At 46.9% G+C, this 18,287-nt stretch overlaps 2 protein-coding genes across 4 annotated transcripts in view; one reads left to right on the plus strand and one right to left on the minus strand.

Annotated features, from left to right (window-relative positions):
* Window positions 1–1,164: 1,164 nt before the first annotated feature.
* On the minus strand, window positions 1,165–16,465 carry LOC123031826 (zinc finger protein 397-like). 3 transcript variants are annotated; one of them, XM_044447193.1, is made up of 7 exons: window positions 16,297–16,465; window positions 12,363–12,433; window positions 9,273–9,332; window positions 8,293–8,404; window positions 7,265–7,339; window positions 5,501–5,749; window positions 1,165–4,205 (listed from the first exon to the last, which is right to left on the minus strand). In XM_044447193.1, the coding sequence occupies exons 2-7, from the start codon at window positions 12,408–12,410 to the stop codon at window positions 2,683–2,685; spliced, it is 2,067 nt and encodes a 688-aa protein (XP_044303128.1). In that variant the 5' UTR covers window positions 12,411–12,433; window positions 16,297–16,465; the 3' UTR covers window positions 1,165–2,682. The 3 variants fall into 3 exon arrangements, with proteins under 3 accessions (XP_044303128.1, XP_044303127.1, XP_044303129.1); XM_044447192.1 differs by having other exon boundaries at window positions 1,165–4,208; XM_044447194.1 differs by lacking the exons at window positions 9,273–9,332; window positions 12,363–12,433; window positions 16,297–16,465 and having other exon boundaries at window positions 1,165–4,208; window positions 7,699–9,223.
* An 821-nt stretch (window positions 16,466–17,286) lies between these two features.
* SMARCD2 (SWI/SNF related, matrix associated, actin dependent regulator of chromatin, subfamily d, member 2) overlaps window positions 17,287–18,287 on the plus strand; it is a 33,698-nt gene continuing 32,697 nt past the window's right edge. The window contains exon 1 of the mRNA XM_044446932.1: window positions 17,287–17,519. Coding sequence (XP_044302867.1) covers window positions 17,331–17,519 — 189 coding nt within the window. The 5' untranslated portion in view covers window positions 17,287–17,330. The remainder of the gene's footprint in view (window positions 17,520–18,287) is intronic.

Here is an 18,287-nt window from a genome sequence, read left to right on the forward strand (position 1 = left end):
TTGCCAAGAGAAAGGTTTTGTCAGGCAGGTTTTCCCAATAACAGTAAGTTACAGTTTGCTGGTTACAAGTTGTACTGAAATATTTCTGTCACTTATCAAACTATTTAACTGTTGTCCAGCTGAATGCAAAACTCCTGGCAATAGCTCTGGGCCAATGGCTTTGTGGCAGGAAGCATTTGGTGAACATGATATAACACGAGGCTGTGAAAGAAAATATTCACCGGTGGTAATGGGTCTACACCCAATACCTTAAAACCACCAGAACTCCCAACAGTCTCAGTCTCTCTCACACACTCACACTCAGGAGGAGGACATGCCTGTTGACTTCAGTTTCTCGTTTTTCTAATCTGAAATTCCATTAGCCCCACACTTGGGGATTTTTAAAAAAGTCTGCATGGATACTCATACCCATCTTTGAGTGCATTTCTCATAACGCATGCACTTTTTATACACAACTTTGCTTATACAGTTTTGCAAGGAATTTCTCCTAAAAGAATGCAAATATGCAGAAATGCAAATTTTGCAATATAAGGGTATGGGTTTGAATTTCGGTTCAAGAGTGCAAACTTGGTGCAAATTCCTCCCCCTCCTTTAAATACAGTTCCAACTTTGTGATTCTACACCAACACTTGAAAAGTATTTTGTCTCCAAATACTCCACAAAGCTTAGGTGAACAGCACCAGTCCTCTTTTGAATGGGACTGTCAGCCATCACAAGTGGATCACAGTGGTGCGTTAGAACAAGTCCCAATTTCTCCTACTCTTGCTGGTCAATAAGCCCCTCACACTGCCTCCCACAAAGCTATCCCACAGAGAACAGAACCCAGCAGGTGGGAGCAGAATCTTAAGATTCACCTTTTATCCATTCTACTTTTCTTGCAGCCATGCTCAGGACCACTGCAATGTTACAGTTCCTTGTGCATGTTTTCTAAGACGTGTAAGGCAAGAAAAAGGATGAAAATGTGCGTTGAAAAAGCCAGATTGCAATTGCAATGGAAATTGTGACTAAAATATGGCATAAATTTAAGAGAGACACAAACTTCCTCACATTCATACATTGTCAAATAAAGACAAAGGGGCTCAAATCTAGCATAACTTGGGATTTTGAGGATCTTTCCTCCCCATACCCAAACTGCTTGCACAAAGTTCACATTTCAAGTTCTGAGAGGTGCAAAATATCTTCTTTGGGGCAAAGGAGTTGCAAAATATTCTATTTGATTCATTTCTATGTACAGTTTTGGATTCATCATTTTTCTATGTTGGTTAAAGAAACTCCATGCTAAAATTGGATAAAACAAGGTTCTACTGTATTAGTCCTAAATCAGGTATTAACCCCCTCCCTAGTCTAGAACCCAGGCCAAACCACAGACTTTTAGGCCCATCCCTCTGATCCCACCCCTAGTAATAAAGCACTAGTCCAAAAGGTACGAGGAATGTACAAGCGACTGGAGAAATAACACTGGTCTCGTAAACAACCATACAGTGGGAAACAGCCCTCGAGAGTGGTGCAGGCCTGGCGGAGGTGATCTACTCAGCACAATTCACTGCTCTCCTCAGGGATGGCTGAAGCACCAGTGGATACAGGAAGCAGGCTCCTGTCTACCCCTAAAGCATTCAGTCCACAATTCCCACCGAAGCAGACACCTCCTGCTTTTCGCCTTCTGCCTGCCTGCTTTTCTCAGAAGCTGATGGCGAAGGATGCACTGTTGAAGGCACTAGCCATGCAGCAGCCAAGTTAAAATCCTGCCAGAACTTACAGCACCATTCTGTTTCTGAACTGCTCGGAAAAGATCAGTGACTGTCCTTTGCTTCCTTCAGCTTCCCTCTTTCTCTGCGATTGCGGTTCTTGCGGTCCTTGGCCCGTGTACATTTACCAGTAGAAGGGAACCACGAACCATACTGGAACCTGAAATCCACACACAACCCACCCCAAAATTTATGCAACAGCCAGTGCTTGTGTTCCACTCAACAGCATAAGCATAAATTGAGTCTCCAGAACTGGATGCTAAGCATTTGGGAGCTGAGTTGAACTACCCACAAAGGCAGTTCAATCAAGGAGAGATCACTGGCCAAGTAAGGCAAGGGTTTAAGTGTGGGGAGCCCTAATAGAGTTTACTAACATGGGATTAAAGAGGGGGAAGGAGGAAGATAGGTGACCATGTGGTGGAAGATGCCAAGAAAACAAGCAATCTTGTGCACGTGTCTCAGAAATGCATGCCTGTATCATCACACTGCAGTTTGCAAACAATCAGGATTACTTGTACCTGTTAGCTATAGTCAAGTGTGGGGTGTTTGCTCCACTGTGCAAAGGCAGGCCACTTGACCCTTCCTTGCCAGACCTTAAATATTGTGCCCAACTTCAATCACACTAGTTGGCCATGGGAAGCTCAATCAACAGTCCGGGGAAAGTGGCTGATGTCCCACCTGTGGTCTTTGGCTGCCCATCTACTTCTCACCTCCCCCATACGGAGCCTACTGAGACGCCACAAGGTGGGGGCAATCTGAAGACTTCCTAGCAATCCAGGGGTGGGTCCAAGAATTCCCACACTCCATCAGATCCTGGTCCCTCCCCACCCTGCATCTGCCGAGAGCTGGGCCCCATCCCTGAAGGAGGCTCAACTGGGGTGCCCACTGGCCAAGAGGGACTGATGAAGGATAGGGACCCGGGAAGGGTACCACATGATCAGAGAGAGCTGGAGCAGAAGGGAAGGCGGGTGGAAGAGGACACGGCCCAGGGCAGGCCCAAGGATGCAGCACCCACAGACCCACGGGCTGCTGAGAAGACAGTGGGCCCAGTGGCTGGGGTGCAAGACCCTGTGGTGAGCGTGTTGGTGTGGGGACGTGCTTCTGCAGCGTCGGGCACACCCCCACGACGTTCGAGGGACAAGGCGTCTGCTGCAGAGGTGGCCAGCGAACGGGCACTCGGGTGACGAGAGGCAGTGGGGGCGGGAGGCACGTTGCCGTGGGTGCGCTGGTGGCGCTTGAGATGAGCCCGGCGGGCAAAGCGCTTCCCGCAGGCTGTGCAAGGATAGGGGCGTTCCCCCGTGTGAGCACGCTGGTGTATGAGGAGCTCTGAGCGCTGCAGGAAGCGCTTTGCACAGACGGGGCAGGCGTGAGGGCGCTCCCCGCGGTGCATGCGCCTGTGCTTGCTGAGATTCGAACTGACGCTGAAGCGGCGGCCACACTCCGTGCAGACATAGGGCTGCTCCCCAGAATGCGAGCGCACGTGAATGGTCAGGTCGGACCGCTGCAGGAAGCGCTTCCCGCACTCGCCGCAGCCATAGGGGCGCTCCCCCGAGTGCAGCCGGCGGTGCTTGCTGAGCGCCGAGCGCTGTGTGAACCGCCTGCCACACTCCCCGCAGGAGTACGGCCGGTCAGGTTCTGGGGGCGGGGACGGAGGTGGAGGGGGAGTGGCCAGCCCCCCGCCACATTCCACGCAGCGGCGAGACCGCCGGTGGCGCTCTAAGTGGCAGCCCCAGCGGAATCGCCGCCCACAGTCATGGCACTGGTGAGGCTTCTCCGCCGCATGGCGTTGCTGGTGCCGCTCCAAGTTGGTGAGGATTCGGAACCGCTTGCCACACTCCTCGCAGACATGGGGTTTCCGGGGCTGAGCTGAAGCGGGGTTCCCTGGTGAAGGCTGGGTGGTCAGTGACCCCACTGAGTTCAGAGGCAGGGCAGCAGACGTTACAGAGGCAGAATCTGCGAGGGGAGCCAAGGCAGAGCTTGCAGGCGAGTTAGACCTTGGTGGTGGGACCACGATGGCTCTCCTGCATGGCCCACAGCGGTGGGGCTTCTCTCCTGCAGGTGGACGTCGGCGTCTCTGGGTACAGCGTTGCTTTTGCCACCCTGAGAAAAACTGGGTTCTTTCGCCAAAAGGTGGCCAGACTCGCCCACCATCCTGGGCATCTCGACTCATGTTGTGGAGTGGACTGCAGCCAATGCTCTCCCGAGTCTCGAGACCTGTCCCCCATCTGGCTCCCAGAGGACTCTGCTGATGGGTGAAGCTGTTTTTACACCCTCTGGCATCCCCATGAACATTTTTTCCTGAAATGGCTTGCTTCTGCCCTGCCACCAACCCTGAACACAAGAGGGGTGCTTGCAGCTCATTCTCGGGTGGCTTTCTGGACAGATTGGCAGGTCCCTCCACTGTCCCCACATGAAGTTCCTGTGGGGTTGCCAGGTGGTTCTGCCCATCCATTCCATCACCTGCTGAAACAAAAAGGCAGGTGAATCTTTGTACCTTGAGAATAAACAACAGGGATGGGAACTAATGCCTGTCACTCCTGATCATGGCCACACTAACTGGGATTGGTAAGAGATGGCGCCTAGCAATATTGTTTTAATATTGTTTTTATTATTATTGTGGCTATGCCACAAATCAGTCTTCTTATAGTTGCTGTGGGTTGCTGATCTTACTGTATTGGTTTTATTGCTTACCATTTTATTTAAATATGATTATTTTACTGGTCATTTATATGTCTTTTAAATTTGTAAACCACCCAGAGAGCCTATGGGACTGTATAGAAGGGCAATAAATAAATCAATAAATATGTGGAGGGCCCTGATTCCGCCCGCCCTGGGTTTACAAGATGTATCATAACCTCCCTCCTCCACATTGTGTAACAGTTGGCAGCACAGTAACAATGTTGTGAGTCAGATTACAGAGGGGCTAAGTGGCCGAGGTCTGTTGTATCTGTAAAAGGGCCTAGAATCAGCCTAGGAATTTCCGTGAGATTATCTCAAAAGGCACACTTCTGGCCAAGAGCTGGAAAATCCACTGCCAACCAACCAATGCTCTGATTTAGTATGGGATAGCTCCCTTGGGAAAGAGCTAGGTTCAAGATATGCCAGACCAGAGCCATTTAGGTCTCTGTAGGTTAAACCCAGCACTTTAACCCATATTCAGTGTGCACTGCAGCTTCTCTACAGTAGTTTGAACACCTCAGTGCCTCATCAGGAAAGGTATTTCTACTGCCCTTCCTTGTATCACATGAGCAAAAAGAAAATGCGGATTCCTGAGACTATGTCCTGTGCTTAGACAGAAAAACAAATCCAAGTTCTGCTCCAAGCAAGCCAAATTCTACAAGTTGGGCTGATCATGCAGTTCCAGTAAGCAGGAATGCATCTTGTTAGGTTGCATTATTTATTGGGTGCTATACAGAAAAGAAGGGCTGTGGTGGCACGAAGCAGAGGGAAGAGGGAGGGAAGCCCGGAAAAGCTCACACTGTACTTGGGATGGGCAACTTTGAATGGTTACTGGGAAGACAGAGAGAAAAAGGAGCAGCATCAACTGTGCAGGGAGGTTAAGAAGCTTGGTGGGGTGAACAGGGTGGCTCTAAATGGTACATCATCATTTGAAATAGGGTCAAGACTTAAAATAGTGAGGCAAAAAAAAAAAAAAAAAAGCATTTTGTAGTGCAAAGCCAGCTTCTCCCTGCTATGCTTTTTCTGCTGCTCGGAGATAAGGCACACTGGCCTCAGTACTATAGCAAGGCCTTTACCTCTGTGCTGGGTGCTCCTGGTCACTCTTTTGCGCCGTCTGACTCTTCCCTGTTGCTCCTGCTCCTTCACCAACTCCCGCAGCATCTTTTCCACCTGAGCCTTGCCCACAGTCTGCAGGATTACCCCAAGCTGCCTCCGGAAGTTGGGCAGGATCCCTTCCTCACTTGAGCCAGCTGGACTTGCTGCCGTTGCTGCTGCTTGGCCCTGCAAAGGTGCCAGCTGCCCTTGCTCAGGTTCCATTTCTAGGCCTACAAGGGAAAAGGGGGAAAAAAACCAAGGAATGCCGGACCCTGCTGTGAACCAAAGGCTCTGTGGGCTGGTTACCCAAGGCCTGAACTAATTTTCATGAGGCTGGGGCTAAAATTCTGCCACATTTGTGCCATCAGAACCTTTGGATAATTTATAAAAATGTGGCTAGATTTGTTTGACCTAGGACTGCTTCCACTAACAAGGTCTTGATGGAATATAATGTATTTGTATCTGACAGAGCAGAATTCAAACTAGGAGACCTCTGAGCCAAGTACCTACTCCTGGCACCACCAGAATCCTAAGGGCCCCGGGAAGCAGATGGTTCCCAGTAGCTGATCCCATGTCACTCTGTTTTAAAGCTCCAAGATATGCCATACTTCTGTGGTGTGGACAACCTGCTGTCGAAGGAAGCTGCTCCTCAGCTTCCTGCTTTCATCTTACCATGCTGGAGGGCTTATGGGAGGCAGAGCTGCTGTCAGCCTGAGGGCCACATTCCATTTCACAGAGGCTTCCGGGGTCACATTCCAGTGGTGAGCAAAGAGAAAGGGAAGTGCAACCCCACCAAAATACTAGTGTGTTTTAATTAAAGCTCTTACTTTTATAACTGAGCCATAGCAAAGGCATTTCAAGGTGGGGGAAAGGGAAGAAAATTGCACAAAAGCTGGTGATCTGGTGATTGAGGGAAAGGGATGCTGCCTGGAGGCCTTTGGGCTTGAGGTCCTCATGTCTCTCTTTTTTTTTTTCCACCACTCTAGCTGTGATGGAGCAGGGGGGAGTGCATGGGATGCCACAGGCTACTGTGCACTGCAGGCCAGCATTTGAGTGTTCAAACCAGAGCACCTGACAGTTGGGAAATAATTACCTACTTAGAATTTTCTACAACTATGAATAAATATAAACATTTAGGAAAGTGGTTGGAATTAAACTCATAATAGAACATCAGAGCAAACTCTAATAACATTTTCAGTTCAGGCTGAGAACTGGAGACTTCCAACAGAAGAGGAACAGCTTAGAGCTAACTCTTCTAAGGGGCAACCTGTAGGATTGTGTCCTCAGTGATCATTAGCCCCTGAACTTGAGGGCTACGAGCTTCCTTTTCGTATACAAGGCACAGGAATATTTGCCTCTCCATCTTCCCACCCTTCATTTTTCAGTAGAAGGCTTTTTTGCCTGTCTAGATGAGACCTGCTTGAAGGGGCAGGAAAGAAACTAGAAAGCCTTTGGGGAATTCATATACTGGCTTTTCCAGTCTCCTGTCCTCCCTGCTCACCAAAATGCCTCCTTCCCTGAGGTCAAGTTCCCAACCTTGGAGAACAGCTGGTGCAGTTCTTTGCTTACTAAGAGGAATGTTGGCATTCCAACTGCCTCTCCTGAGGTCAAAGCACTCCAACCTTGAAATGGGGAATCCAAAATACTCCACTAGTGGTTCAACAGGGGAAGGAAAGGGATTTGTAGGCTGCTCTGCCACTTTACAAGGAGAAAAAAACCCAATAACTTTCTCAGAAAGGGCTTACCAGGAGCCAAGCCTCTACGTCCTCGGGTCTCTGTGAACGCAGTTATCCGGGGCCAGCTGATGGCAATTTCTTCCGCTGACAGAAAGAGAACAGAAAACACATGGATAAAAGCAAATAAGATACTGCCCAAATAGAAAATGGCTGGTCTTCTCTCCTGTGTAGCATCCAAAGACATAATGTTTAAATGGCCTTAAAAATAAGTGTGTATTATGAAGTGTTACAAAGTCCCCACTTCTTCTGTAGCACTAGAACTAGGCATGGGACATTGGGTGAGGCAAAGTTCCAACCAAATGCAATTTCTTTTGGGGAGACTCAAACTGATATAATGTTTAATGTTCTAATGGTACTTATGTTTTCCGGGGGTCAGAGGTGGATATGCTTTCTTTGTTTTTCAATTGTACTCCAAGAAATCTAGGAGTTCACTGGAAACTTACTTGGTCTTCCTCAATGAGAAGTAATGGCAGTTGTGTTGACTGCAGATGATAGGCACTGTAGTCCCTTAGCATCAGGTTGAGGAAAGCTGCTTTAAGCTGTGTCTTAAAACCGCTGGCAGGTGGGTGCTGCCAGGTGGGCAGTTGCTCGAGAGCCCCGCTACAGTTGCAAATGTGACCCAGAGTGGAAGAACAGCCAGTGGGGCTCTTCAGAGCAACACCCACTCTCTGTTGCTCTGACACCTGGTTCACTTTGTGGCACAGGCAACCTCCAGGGACCTACTTTCATGGCATCTGCTTCTGAGGAAGGTTAGTCTCAGAGCCAAGGATCTGGGTTAAACCAGCTCTTTGGAGAGCAGCATCAGCTGCTTTTTACAACCAATGTGGTCCTTCAGAGATCAGCAGCTCTAGGAAGGAAAGTTGGAGATACAGGGTATAAGTGTGGTGGTGGAGGGAGTTGGAATGGGAGGATGGATGCTGGGGGAGTAGAAAACATGGCAACCTGTTGGGTGGTGGTAGGGAAATGCAGCAGGGGCAAAAGGTGTGGGCAGGTGGAGGTGAAGATCTTGTGCTGGTCTGAGCAGTGGGATCCCTTACCCAATGAAATAACTGTTTCGTAGCTCTCCTGCATGTCGGCCCCCAAAGGTACTTTCTTGCAAGAAGTTCCTGAAGTCTTCTCCCTCTTGTCAAAAGAGATACCTGACAGTGCCTAAATCAAAAGAACTGAATCATTTGTGCAATGCGATGGTTACAGGAAAGCATTACAGGTAGTCTCCAAGTTACAAATGTCCAGGTGATGAACAACTCATACTTAACGAACATACGGACTCCCATAAACACTATATAAATATCTCTAGAAAAAAGCAGGAAATAGCTCTAGGGAGCTAAGCTATGCATTTGGCAATGTGTCACCAGTGGGCATGTAATTCCCTAGAGATATTCATGGCTTTACATAGAGATAGAGATTCACTGGAGAGATAAATGGCTTTTTGTTAGAGGTAGTCATGACTATCTCTAGGAAACTATGTGACACACTTTGTGATGCGTGTCTTTGTGGTTGTGTAGTTCCCTAAAGATACAGTATTCACGGCTTTTCATTCTGCAGCGTCCAGACCCTAGGCTCCAGTAGTAACCCCTGCTCCAACTCTCCAGCAGCACAATTAAACCCTGACTCCACTCCAGCACCAGGTCCATCACTCACCATCAGTTAATGTTAGGCTTAATGTAACCTTAAGAATGTTCTCAACTGTTTCAAAGAACTGTTGCTTTTATTTGTTTTTACAATACTGGATGCCTACATGCACACACACACACACATACAGTTTGTCTCTCTGTTCAGTCCCTGCAGTTACTTTATTCTTACTGTATTATTATCATTATTACAATGCTGCATTGTGTTAAGATGTTTTAGTGAATATGGAGGTGTTTCTTAAGTGGGCCTTCCCATTTAAGGTGTTGTGGCACAATTGGGTGGCATACAAATGTTTTAAATAAATAAATGTTTTATATGCATAAGACAGTAAAATATATACATATACTAAGACAAACTTTTGGCCTACTCACGTGCTCCAACTTACATACAAAGTCAGCTTAAGGACGTTCTCAGGAACAGAACTTGTTCTTAACGCAGGGACTACCTGTATATATCAACACAGTGATTTTCGCAATCAGCTCTATGTAGCAATGAGATGAGAGGGAGGCAGAAATTAAATGGAAAAAATATATATATTTTCCAAATGGGCAAATGCTATCTTTTTGTGAGGTTTTAAGAGGGAGCAGCTTTGCATAACGCTGGGGTTATATCAGCCACTATGTGCCTCCCCATTCCTGAAGGTACACAGGGAGGCTCTACTCAAAGCGATTTCCTTTGAGGGAGGTACTTGGCGTAGCAGAGCCTTCACAAGAGAGCAGCCGTAGTTATAAAAGAGGATTCCTAGCAGTATTCCCAGACAACAACACTGTTCTATTTCCTTTGCTAAATTAAATATTTTTATTTGCCCAAGCTTTTGTTAATAGCAATGTTTATAACTTTGGTGGACTAGCAGAATATATTGACTTTATGCTGTGTTTTATGCTGCTTTGTTGTTCCTCATTTTTTTTCTTATTATAACCATATAGAAAGCCAGTAATATAGGTCAGTTTTATTATCCCCATAATGCAGACTGGAATGCCGTAACACTGAGACTGAGAGATAGTGGCTTATTTAAGGGGAACCCAGTTGGCTTGTGGCTATGGATGGGATACAAATCCAAATTAATAACCATTCAGTAGGAGAAAGTACTGACTTTTTTTCTGAGCAGTGTGAGCATTGCTATATAACAAGAAGTTTGAAACATAAATTGAAGTGAAACTACTAACCAATCCACAAACCTGCAAAACTGTGCCAACATAGTTTACATTTATCTGGACCTGGATAAATATAACCTGAATGATATAATCACAAATGCCTGAATGATTTAATCACAAATCAGAACCTGAATGATATAATCACAAATGCCCTACGCAATTTGTTATATACCGTGGCAGGAGGCTAGCTATGTTAGTCTGTTGCAGCAAGAACAACAAAGTTTAAGAAAAGGGTGCCGGCCAATGCATTTTTAGAGAGAACAAGGCTTGCAGTTCCCGGCATTCCTTAGCTAGCCATTGGGCAATTCTAGAAACTGTAGGACTCCTTTCTGCCTAAACATGCATAGGACTGACCCTTAATAAATTTATTTTTTCATTTTATATGCAGGGCATCATCTAACTATGCTATAAAAGTCACTGTTCCCTCACAACCATACGGACTGTGAAAGCATCTGAACCATGGGCATTTTTGTAAGTTGTTCAAATATTAAGCCTTCGAAAACACAAACAAAGCAACTTTGCAACAAAATATAAGTCACTGTAGGGAGGAAGGTGGCTATCCAAGATTTGTACACAGTTCTTCACATCTGTAATACAGATAATGATTATCTAATAAAAACCTTAGCTGCTCTGAATACCGCTTTTCTGGTGTATACCAATAAAACCCAGTCTACTTCTAAACATGTAAAGTGTGATGTGATGAGCAAGCATTAAAGAACATCCTGTATCACACAAGCAAACAAGCAAACAGGCTGCAGAGCCCTCTTGAGTGTATATCAGTAGCAAATCTATGTTTGTTTCTGTAGTACGGCAACAGCTCTTGGCTTCTCTGTAACTGTACATAACTTAATGTTCCCAGTCGTGTTTGCTCTGTTAGTTCTACTTTAGTTCAGGGTTCAAACTCCTCACAGACTGGTAGGACAGTCTGGTGAAGAAAAACCACAGGTATAAGATACAAAGGATAAAGAAGTAGCACTAGCCATGAACAAATTCCAAGGGGTCAGCAGAGTTAGTCTGTTGTAGCCAAAACAACTAATTCGCTTAAACTAACTGTCATATTATGGCACAAAGCTTTCACCAGTTGGAACCCACTTCCTTAATTGTACGCAATGTTACACTCAAGGACCTGCCAGGTTGGTCTCCCCACCGGACATGTGGTCACTGACTAATATTATGCAATACAGACACAAATTATCATGTTAAGTGAACAAGCCCATGCAAAAAACAAAACAACAGTGTGAGCTACACAAATATGCACATGAAAAATTGGAGTAATACTACGGTGAGGTGGTGGAGCAAAAAATTAAAGGAAGAGGCACTTTGTTGGAGGAGAGACATATCTGTTCTAATCTGAGGAAGAGGGACTGAGACAAATGGGTGGAATGGTTACAAAAGGCAATTACAGGGAACTGGAGCCTCCGTCTCCCTCCCTATCAGATAGATCCTCCTCCATATTACATTACTATACTGCAGCATTCCCACCTCCAGCTCCCCACTCCCTGGCCACCTTCAGCCCAGTGCTTAAGAACCAGGCAAGAAAAGGAAAAGTGACTGGATTGCAATCACATCACCCCCGCCTTGCCCAGGGTCCATTTATGTCCTGCACAACCTCCATTGTTTCTTCCTTGTGCATCGGACCTTGTAAAGGCGGCGGGAGGAGGAAGTGGGAGGTGGGGGGAATGGAAGAGGCTGGGTCACTCTTTGTACATTCCTCCCCACCGCCTTAATTCCAGATCATTTACCTGCAGCTCGCCCGGGACTGCAGTGTGCGGCCTGCCCTGGGAATGGTGATGGCCGATTAGAGAGAAATCCTCGCCCCCCTGCAGGGAGCTCGGATGAAAGGGGGGGGGGGAATTTAGGGGAAGCAGCTGCAAGCTGCAAAATCCAGGAAGCTCAATTCCACATCCTGGCTAGAGAAAAGAATGAAAGAGGGAGAGAAAGACCTCTCTTTCTCTCCTTCAGCAACAAAGCAGGCCCTCTTGTGGCTGATGGGTCTCTTTCCTCTACAAGGAACTGTGTGCCTGGTTCTTGCATTCTCCCCACATTTCTGATATTTTTGAAGCAAAAAGGCTAAAGTTTCCACCACCTCATTTTGCTGGATATACATTTATACAAGAATAATGGTGCAAAGCATGACCCAGTTGACCAGAAGTCATATGGTAATAGCCCCTTAACACTTTGTAAAATGCATGTTACTAAACTGATAATGGAGCCAAGCTATAAGTAAGGCATATGTCTCCCTGTTTTTTAAACTGAATTTGACAAATGTAATGTTAAAAGTTTGAAATTGTATTATTTATAGTACAACTGGTGGGGGGTACCTGAGGCAGTGGTGACCCCTGTTTCAGTTCCTGTGGAGTCTTGTACATTCTTCATAGCTTCAACTCACAACCTGAAGATAGGAATAAAAGTCCAAATACTGAAACATTAATGTTCCTTATCTGAAGGCACTTATTAACATCAAGTGACTATTCTATTGTCAGAAGAGAGCACACCCCTGCCCCTGTATTCAGTTTAATGGAGGACAATTAAAACGGTTCACCTAGTGAAGTTCTACGATTAAAAAAACCACCACCACCACCTGCAATGAAGTGGGCTGGGCAGGGTTTGAAACATCACAAAATATTCAGTCCTTATTATAGCCAAATATTTGGAACATGAAGAGACACAGGTAGGTGGAGAAGACTTGACACTGCAACTGTTCTCACATGCCAGCAGTATTCAGCAGCCTGAATTGTAAGCATATGCTTACAATCACATGGGTTCATTAAACCACAGTATACATACAATATACCACTGCTGAATAGGAACATGTTCACAGATTTATTACCATCTCAGGAGAGGAAACCTCTCATTTACAAGGATGACCAACCTAGTTGGTGAAAGAGTTGGGCACCTTCCACAGATCCTGGCCTTGTGGTTTGCAGGAGGAAAGGAATCTCTATTTGGAAACACTGCCCTATGAGGAGAGACTGAGAGAACTGGGCATGTTCAGCCTTGAGAAGAAAAGACTGAGGGGGCACATGATATCACTCTGTAAGTACCTCAAAGGCTGTCACAAAGAAGAAGGTCAAAATCTCTTCTTGCTGATACCAGCGTGTAGAACACAGAATGATCAAGTCAAGTTGTGAGAACCAGGTTCAATTGGATATCAGGGAAAGTTTCTTCACTGTCAGAGCAATATGACAGTGGAACCAGCTGCCTAGAGAGGTGGTGGGTTCTCCCATATAAGAGACATCCAAAAAGAAACTGGAAAGCCATCTGAGTAGGATGGTGTAATGTGGTGTCCTGCAACAGCAGGGGGTTGGACCCAATGGCCTTCATAGCCCCTTCCAACTCTACTATTCTATGGTTCCATATTATCTTGGGATGGGAGACAAGCATAGGGGAAATCCCATGTTATTGGAGCTAATATGGGGAAGTTGTGGGCTTGACCCAGCTTTTGTAAGCCCTATTGAAGCCCCTTTCCATGCTACTTGTATCTCAACTGGGATGCAAGCAGCATGAGAAGGAGGTGCCCAACTTAGCTAGGGCTAGCAGGAGGCTCAAGAGCTCCATGGCTCTCCTAGACCAGAGGGGAGAGGAAGAGGCAAGGAGAGTCTGGATGAAGTCCTGGGATGGGTTCAGCAAGAAGCCCAGTGAACTGGTATCATTCTGCAAGAATGAGGCAAAGAAAAAGAGGCAGTAGAAAAACATGGAAGAGTCAAAAGAAGAAGAGTACAATATCTGAACTCTCCAGTATATTTCATAAATGAATGAGGCTGGAAAATATAATGATAAAGATCTCACCTTAGAGCCCCCAGACTCTGTATGTGCCTATGTCCAAATTCAAACTACCAAATGCTTTATTTTAAACCCCACTCTGCGCTGCAGCCCACAAAAAAAACACAACCTAATCTCAAGGATAGGCAACCTTTTCAGCCTTGCAGATACATTTCTCATTTTGGGGGGGACCTGACCATGCATTTGTCCCATGGTCATTTGGACCTTTGAACATTTGCTTTCAGGATTCTCTTCGGTAGTCCTTGGTCATTTGTTGGAGCTTCTCTTTTCTTTACTTGGATTATCTCTTTACTTGTTCCCCATGGCAGAATTCTATTTTCTCTTCCTTCCCTTAGATTCCCTGTCTTTCCCACATGTGCTTGGACTCTCTCTTTTCTTGCTCCCTGAGCCATCTTGCCCCACCAGGGAAAGAAAATCCTCCTCAGGGAAACCATTAAGAGTTTTCAGAGATGAAGAGCACCCAGGATCAGTCCATGTCAGAAGTCCAGGAGGAGGTTGGGCCCTGCTTGAGTGAAAGTAGGGAGGGATTAATATCCGTATGTGTATTTCTGTAAGGGGTAGGGGAATTTGCCTCTGAAGCAGAGGCTGAGTAATATTACCACCACCCCAACCTATAGGAGTATCATCAGCACATCAAGAGGCAGGTCAGCAAATATCTCTTGAGAAGAGGCACTCATTTACAAAGGAGGATACTTCATGAGAAAACATCTCCTTATGAGTAGGACCCTTTCCAGAGGTCTATAATGAACTATAGCTGATCCCTTGGTGGGGTTCTAGCAATACAAGCCTTCAGTTTCAGCTTAGCCATTGCTGGAAACAATGTTCTTTCAGCTTCCATGTCTTCTACACTGCTTTCTGGACCTTGCCTTCTGGTTGAACCTCCGTGCTACTGACCCTTGGACTCCTGCTTGACTCTGTTTCTGGATTATATAATGTATCTCACTGTTTACTTTAATCTTTGCTTATATCTTGATCCCATTCTGGACTGAAACCTTTACGCTTGATTGTTTGCCTGCTCTGCCTTTTGGGTTTGTTCAAATGCCGAGTCTGATTAAGTTAAAACTGGACACTGCCTTGGATTATCTCTTTAGCCTCACTTTAGGGCATTACTATCAGGTATTAGAAAAGTGATCAGATGGCCCTGTGTTGATCAAAGAGCAGTTAACCTTCAGATGTCAGATAGCTAATGCTACCCTGTTATTCTCCGGAAGAGTATTCTGACATTCAATGAAGAAACGATGAAATAAGAGTGCCAAAACTTAAACTCATTTGTGTCATCTACCTCAAGGCCCATACACTTTGATCATCTGCTATATAAGTGGAGGGTTTCAATCAGATGTCTGGGCATAATAGCTTTAAAATTGTAACAACTACCTAGATAGCTTGCCAGCTGAATGGTAGAGTTCATATGGTGTTACGTTTTGGATATATTGGACCAAGAGAAAACAAGATCCTCTAAGACTCTTTGAAAATTGCATTTCCTGGTTTATCACCTTCTATCCTCTGATTGAAACCACTGGGTAAGCCTCCAGACTTCTCAATAACTGTGTCCTAAGAATATAAACTGGAATAAGATTGCAATGAAATTGCTGCCTCAGGCTTTCAGTTTGTGTTAACAAAAATCTAATGCCATTCAAGAAGGCAAGAGGAAAGAAGGGAATGCTTGCTATTATCCCACACAGTATATACTTTCTTCATCAAATCTGCTTTGAGAAAAAAATGAGGTCTACTGCATCTGCTCAGCAACCTGACCTAAGGGTATATTATTGTAAAAACTATTTCCTCATCTGCCTCTCTGAACAGAAATGACTATGTAGATTATTAAAGGGCTATAATGACCATTAGGCATTATGCACCTGTTCTTCAATTCTGTATATTTAATCCAGGTAATGAAAATGAATGTGATGGAGAAACTTGGTAGTAGCTATAACAAACTGTATTACCAGGTTGGGGAACATGCCACACTCATTGCAGGTCATGATGAGCTGCTGTGTCCACAGGCACCAGATTGCATATACAACTCCTGCTCTGGGGTTGTCATGTTATGTGAACCTAGTGAGTGTAACTTATGTAAGAGTGAAACAACTGAGGGTTGTTTAAGCCTGACATAACATGACGACCCCGAGCAAGGTTTACATGCTCACACTGCCGGCTGTAGCCATCCCAGCCTCACTGTCTCTTAAATAATTCACAGTGGACTGTCATTGTGCAAACACCCCCTTTGCCTCAGCGATACGTAAACTGGTGCATATTAATTTCCTAAAGGTGCCCATTTTTATTTTTCATTGCGTGTGTCTTGTTTACTTGAGCTGAAGGTAATACAGATGACAACTACTTAAGCTCGAGCTTGGTCCACTCCTAGCTTCCTATCAAATGGAAAAACAATGGAAGGCTGCATGTGATTTCATGGGTCCCATTCCTTATGCACTTTTTTAACTGAAATTCTCAAGAAAGTGTGCTGTACTCACTTACTGGGCGATATGTGCAATTGAACAGAAGGGCAGTGAAGAAGTCAGATCAGGTCTTCCAGGCTGAGGGCCAGGGCCCCGCTCAGCAGCGTGAGGAGAGCTCCCAAAAGCCGCAGGGCTGGCTTAGTACTTTTGGAACGAGGTCCATTTTAGTTCGTAAAGCAGCGAGCGAGATCCGCAGGCCTGGGCATCCAGCAGCGTTCACCTGGTGGCCACGCCCCCTGTACCCCCCCCGCAGCTCCCCCCGCCCCGTTTTAAAGGGTTAGAATGCTCAGTTACCAACAGTTACAGCTTTAAAAAGAAAATATGCTAATATTTGTGGCCCCGCCCACAACTGGAAATCCCCAAACTGGGATTTGATTCCCAGGCTGGATGGGATCCTCCTCCCCGGTAGTAAAATAATCCACATTGTCCTCGAAACTTGAGGTACGATCGGGCGGGGGCGAGTAAAATCATTCGGTAGCAGTCCTTACACAACAGCTTGGCATAAGCCTCTCTGGAAACAATGGAAGTTCCTTCTGAGCGGAACCGTATAGGTGTGTACTGTCAGCTCAAAGAGTAAAATTCCCTAACTTATTCGTGCTGTGCATGAGCTTCGAGGCTCTGCTCCAAGGCTTCCCGCTCCCCTGGAGGAATCCCTTTGAACACCATGAGGTGCTGACTTCCGAGTCCACACGCGGAAGAGCGCCGCGTCCGCGTGTGTTTGCCCTCGTGACCAGCGCCCGATCGGCGTCTGAGGCGATTCTCTGGCGCCTCGGAGCGGCCACGCTGGGACGCCAGGCAGGCAGGCAGGCAGGCAGGCAGCCCGTCCCAAGAGGCGCTTGTTTGTCTCCCGCCCTCCTTCCCTCGTCCGCCGCCGCCGCCCCCCCTGCAGGGCCAGGCTGGGCTCTGGCGGTTGACGGGGCGGTCCCGGAGGAGGAGCCCCCCGCGCGTTCCGAGGCGCCCGCTTCGTCGATCGGCCAGTGCGGCTTCCTCTCCTCAGGCGCGCTCGGAGCGCCTGCGGCCGTTGCCCTCGCCGAGCAGCTCCCCCCGCCTCCCATGGCCGGCCGCGGCGGGTTTCCGCTTACGCCGCCGCCCCCGGGGGGACCCCCGCCGGCCGCCTCGATAGCGGCGGCTGCCGCCGTCCCTCCCCCCACGGCTCCCGGACCGGGAGGGGGGCTCTTGAGAGGACCCAGCCCGGCCGGGGCCACTCCATACCGGCCCATGGGGCACGCCGCTCCATTCCAAGTAGGTGGGGAGGCGCACGTGTGTGCGTGTGTGTTCGCGCGCGTGTCAGTGTGGAGCTAATGCTCATAGGATTGCGCTGAAGGCAAGGGCTGTAGAAACACCGAAGTGTTGCATCTTCGTGGCGGTGCTGGTGGGGCTTCGGAGGGAGTTGAGATTATCGCCAGGTGGGAATGAGATTAGGTTCTGGGGGTACGTGAAGGGAGCATGCCTGATCCTTGGAGGAACATCTGTTTAGAATCGGGTTTAGCAATACACTTCAGTAATGGCTTTCCTTGGTATGTGAGAACGAATGTGAGGAATTTGGTACATGTAAGGAATATATATATTTATGTACGCAGAAGGGTTAGATTTTAGCCTACTAAGGATATAATCCAGAATCGGATGGTCGGAGTCTGAAAGGAAGATGTCTGGCGGAGAAGAAAGCGAGCATGCAGGTGTGGGAGCATGGTAGATGTTGGGAGCGATTTTGGGGTGAGAAGTGTTACTATAAACTTTTAGGGGTAGGTCAGGGAAAGCATAAATATGGGGGACTTGAGAGCTGTGCAGCATCATTTAAAGGAGGGGATCCTGTTGGCTTGGAGCATCCCAGAATTAGTATGGTTGCTGAGCCCGTCAAGTGGGGGCAATAAGATTGCAAGACACCAGTAGCTCACGGTGGGGTGGGGATTGCGGGAGAAGAGCAACTGCCAAACTTATTTCCTTGGAGGCCTGTCCAAACCTGAAGGTAGCTATAATTCCTTTAAAAAAACCCTTAAATTTCACCGAAGT

The sequence above is a fragment of the Varanus komodoensis genome, unplaced genomic scaffold (genome assembly GCF_004798865.1).
Source record: "Varanus komodoensis strain SLA01 unplaced genomic scaffold, ASM479886v1 scaffold50, whole genome shotgun sequence".
Lineage (NCBI taxonomy): Eukaryota > Metazoa > Chordata > Lepidosauria > Squamata > Varanidae > Varanus > Varanus komodoensis.

Coding starts and splice junctions, on each gene's coding strand:
- LOC123031826 (XM_044447192.1), bottom strand. CDS start 12,410: ATGTACAAGACTCCACAGGAACTGAAACAGGGGTCACCACTGCCTCAG. Junction 8,405..9,272: donor TCCTTAAGCTGACTTTGTAT/GTAAGTTGGAGC, acceptor CTTTTGATTTAG/GCACTGTCAGGTATCTCTTT. Junction 4,209..5,500: donor CAGGAGCACCCAGCACAGAG/GTAAAGGCCTTG, acceptor TTTTTGTTTCAG/CAGGTGATGGAATGGATGGG.